Below are 5,000 nucleotides of genomic sequence, written 5' to 3'. Positions count from 1 at the left end.
ATATATCTCAATATCTGGGAAAGTGAACACCAGATGTTGGATGAGTTAGATGTGGCGATAAAGTGGCTGATTGATACACGGATCTGCTGACGAGATTCTGTCAATGTGAACAATCGAACCGGATGTTACCAATGGTCGTGTGTGTGTGTGTGTGTGTGTGTGTGTGTGTGTGTGTGTGTGTGTGTGTGTGTGTGTGTGTGTGTGTGTGTGTGTGAGAGAGAGAGAGAGAGAGAGAGAGAGAGAGAGAGTGTGTGTGTGTGTGTGTGTGTGTGTGTGTATCACAAGTGGATTTCTCTGACACTGGTGGTTGTCATAAACAGACTTGGAGTGCATTTATCGTGGGCGCTTAGAGCTTGGTCTCTAACCGAGGATAATGCGCTAATAATAGAAGCATCCATCGTATGGGTGATCGATTCCACAAATGCTATTGATTACTATGACATGGTTAGGGAATGCCGGGTATTGGTTTCGATGATTCATTTATTGTTACGTTTTTGAGTTGATTGTGTCATGGACTATAATGACAAACTCAAGCGGTGATTGATGTGTCTGTTTCAGTCACCGGAATTATGTCACACACACACACACACACACACACACACACACATGATATATTTACAAGTTACATCTGTTATTTTTAATGTTCACTATATTCAAACTTTTTTATTTGTATCTTTTATTTTAGTTTTTAAATTCTGAATTGATATGAGGAATTTATATAGAAAATATAACGGTGGTCCACTCAAGAAACTCCGGGGAAAAAAACCCAGAAGCATCCAAACATATCAGTTATGTGGTCAGTCTGGCAGCAGTGCCAGAGGCCACACAGCTGCTACTGAGCAGCGCAGTACCAACCAACCCACCTTGAGGAATGGAATGACGAAGGGACGCAGGGGGAAGTTGGTGGCCTCTTGCAGCTTGGTGTGGAACTCTTCTATGGACAGGTGCGAGTTCTGACAACACACAGCAAGACAGTCATCATGTCACCTGACATTTCGGTACCGATATAGAACTCTTCTATGGACAGGTGCCAGTTCTGACAACACACAGCAAGACAGTCATCATGTCACCTGACATTTCGGTACCGATATAGAACTCTTCTATGGACAGGTGCCAGTTCTGACAACACACAGCAAGACAGTCATCATGTCACCTGACATTTCGGTACCGATATAGAACTCTTCTATGGACAGGTGCGAGTTCTGACAACACACAGCAAGACAGTCATCATGTCACCTGACATTTCGGTACCGATATAGAACTCTTCTATGGACAGGTGCCAGTTCTGACAACACACAGCAAGACAGTCATCATGTCACCTGACATTTCGGTACCGATATAGAACTCTTCTATGGACAGGTGCCAGTTCTGACAACACACAGCAAGACAGTCATCATGTCACCTGACATTTCGGTACCGCTATGAAACTCTACAATGGACAGGTATGAGTTCTGACAACACACAACAAGGCAGACATCATGTCACCTGACATTTCGGTACTGATATAGAACTCTTCTACGGACAGGTGTGAGTTTTAACAACACACAGCAAGACAGTCATCATGTCACCTGACATTTCATTATCTACATCGATAAACTGACTGAACAGCAACAGCCTGTGTGGAACTGTTCTATGGACAGGTGTGATGACTGACAACACATAGTCATCATGTCAACTGAAATTTCGTTTCTATGAACATGCGGGAGTTTTGACAACACACAGGGAGAAAGTCATCATGTCAGCTGAAATTTCTATGTCAAACAGTGATCATGTCACCTGACATTTCTATATCAAATAGTCATTATGTCACCTGACATTTCTATATTAAAAAATAGTCATCATGTCACCTGACATTCCGAAATCTATACCAAACAATCATCATGCCAATCGACATTTCCATACCAATTAGTCATTATGTCACCTGATATTTCCATATCAAAATTCAAGTCACCATAACACTTGACATTTATATATATCAATACTAGATATTCATCATATTACCTGACATTTCTATTTCTATACCAAAGAGTCATCATGTCAACTGACTTTTCTTGATCAAAACCAAAAAGTCATCATTTCACCTCGCAAACACACACACACACACACACAAATACGTGTGTGTGTGTGTGTGTGTGTGTGTGTGTGTGTCACACCTGACATTTCCACACCAAAACAGTTATCGTGTCATCAGTCTTTTCCATATCAAATAGTCATTCTGCCACTTGAGACATTTCTATACGAAAAAAAAAAAAAGTCATCACATCACCTGACATTTCTATCACTCTCCCAAAATAGCCTCCCTTGCCTGCCTCTTCCTTGTCTTTAGTTTCTACAGTTTTAGAGTTATGCATGCGTGTGAATGACTGGTGCGAAAGCGCTTTGATTTGTCTCTGCACAAGATTCAGCGCTATATAAATACTATTATTATTATTATTATATATCTACACACTGACTGCACTCACCACCAGTCCCAGCACCAAGGTGCGCACACGGTCGCCGATCTCTGGGGAGATGTCCGAGCCGAACTGCTGCAGGGTGGTCAGGAATCGCTTCAGCTTGGACAGCTGGCGGGCGCCACACGCCGGGGGCAGCTGCTGGCCCATGCCCCCACCTCCGCCTCCCCCCATCATGCTCCCCCCTCCTCCTCCTCCTCCTCCGGACGGTGGGGACGGTGTGCGTCCGTTCATGCCGGACAGCGGGGAGTGGGAGCCGTTCATACCTGGAGACGGGTGGGTGTGGGGAGAGAGACAATGAGTTTGCTCCCATCGGCTTATTCATTATTACTTTACGAAAAAAAAATCTATTCATTTATTCATTTACATATTCATTTATTATTATTATTATTATCTTTATCATCATCATTATCATTATTATTTCTTTTATATATATATATATATAAAAATTTAATTCTATTTAATTTATTCATTTTATTTTATTTTTTTCTTATTTTTTCCTCAAGGCTTGACTAAGCGCGTTGGTTTACACTGCATCTGCTGCTTAGCAGGTGTGGTGTAGCGTATATGGATGTGTCCGGACGCAGTGACGCCTTCTTGTGTTACTGATACTGACACTGAACCCATTAACTCTTTCGATCTGACTTGAGTCACTGAGAAAACAACGCACAAGGCCGATGATGCGACAGTTCGTCGGGTTTCGGAGGAGGACCGAAACTTATCTCAACACGATGGAAACCAGCTGCAGAGTTTCAAGAAGGCGTTGATTAAGATAAGATAAGATAAGAATAACTTTATTATCTCCAACTGGAGAAATTTGGTCAGGTGCATTATCACAACATAGACAAGTAAACAACATGGGGACCATAACTGTAAAAGCCAACAACAGCCCCTACAAATATTACGAAGATACAAATGTAAAAAATATCACATACATCGTTTCATACATACATCCACACACTGCAGGTAATAACTAGTATTCTTAATGTAAAAACAGAAAGAATTAAGAAACATTATTCGAATATAATTATAAACATAGCCTACTATACTGCATATTGATTATAATAGACAGATAAGATAAGAATAAAGATGATTTGCGGAAAACCACAACCAGATAATCAGCACACACCCGCAGCCCCCCCCCCCCACCCCACACACGCGGATAACTTGATTAAACAAGAGTAATAAACATATGTTCTCAAATAAAAGCATTTCACATATTCGCTTTTAAAAACATTGCAATTAACTCGCACGTACGAGAGGACTGATCCAAGGCAGGACAAAACCAGACCCGATCATTTCAGGAAACCCTAAGTGGGTACATGCCATTTTACATACCCCATGTAATTACTGTAACAATATGAAAGGCGTTTGGTATTGTGATGACAGTTACAATGCCCGTACCATCTGATCGGTTAAGAGAGATACACGCCACACCACATCTGCTTTAAAACAATAACACGTCCCCCAAAACGAAACAAACAAGGAGGGAAGAAAAACAAACAAAACAACAACAAAAAACAAAAACAGAAGAAGAAAAATGAACCAAACAATGTCACTTTTGGCACGGCCGACCACCATGCCTTTCTCAGATCGAACTGGTAAAGCGAGCTATGTAACAAGTGTTGGAAAGCCTTCTACGTTGTCATTAAATCCTATCAAATTTGAAATCCCACAACCCCTGCCCTGTCGCTTCTCTCTGTGCCCTGTCTGGGAATTTTGTGGGGTTTGTGGGTCAGAAGTGACATGATATGGCTAGTTCCTCTTTTTACTCTTCCATGTTCTGCCCCCCCTCCCCCCAAGCCCCCTCCACCATCCGCTCACAACCCTCCTCTTCCCTCTCTCTGTCTCTCCCTCTCTGTCTCTAGCACGCACTATATTTTTGACTCTCAGATACAACCTATGGTACAATACGGCTCAGAATTGTGGGGACTTGATAGGAATCTGTTCACTTATTTGGTCTTAAAACGTTCTGGGGGGTTGAAATGAGAACACTAAATGATTTAGTTTATGGAGAAACCGATAGATACCCAATTTATGTTAATTCTGCTGTTACATGCATTCACTATTGGTTAAAATGACTGAAAATGAATATTCATAGACTGCCATGCAAATCTTACGACACGTTATATGATTGTGTTAACTGATGTCTTCGACTGATAATGAAACAATATGCAGTCTAGCTTTGTATTTATTTCGAGCACTTCAGCTAGGAGAAATACTAGTGTCCTAATTGTTTTGGTATCTGGTTATGCTTATTGTCTTCACATAGTTGTTTGTAGTGACGCATATTAAACTCTGTTATCGCCCCCTGTTCATATGGGGGTATGGCCTTAAATGAATAAATCATCTGAATCTGAATCTAGCAGGCGCGCGCTCGTGAACACACACACACACACACACACACACACACACACACACACAGTGCGCGAGCACATACACATAAGGGCATAAAAACTCTCTCTCTCTCTCTCTCTCTCTCTCTCTCTCTCTCACGCACACACACACATACAACCCCAAAACACACACACACACACACACACACAC

The 5,000-nt window shown here is 41.7% G+C and overlaps 1 protein-coding gene across 3 annotated transcripts in view; it reads right to left on the bottom strand.

Moving 5' to 3' along the window:
- The window catches only part of LOC143285446 (protein CBFA2T1-like), a 38,888-nt gene that overhangs the window by 11,832 nt on the left and 22,056 nt on the right, over positions 1-5,000 (bottom strand). For all 3 annotated transcript variants that reach the window (XM_076592732.1, XM_076592730.1, XM_076592731.1), the window contains exons 3-4: positions 2,463-2,719; positions 864-953 (exon numbers count right to left, since the gene is read on the bottom strand). In XM_076592732.1, coding sequence (XP_076448847.1) covers positions 864-953; positions 2,463-2,719 — 347 coding nt within the window. The remainder of the gene's footprint in view (positions 1-863; positions 954-2,462; positions 2,720-5,000) is intronic.

The sequence above is a fragment of the Babylonia areolata genome, chromosome 9, assembly GCF_041734735.1.
Source record: "Babylonia areolata isolate BAREFJ2019XMU chromosome 9, ASM4173473v1, whole genome shotgun sequence".
Taxonomy (NCBI): Eukaryota; Metazoa; Mollusca; class Gastropoda; order Neogastropoda; family Buccinidae; genus Babylonia; species Babylonia areolata.
The sequence above is the reverse complement of the archived record's forward strand: the minus strand, read 5'-3'. Positions and strand labels throughout refer to the sequence as shown.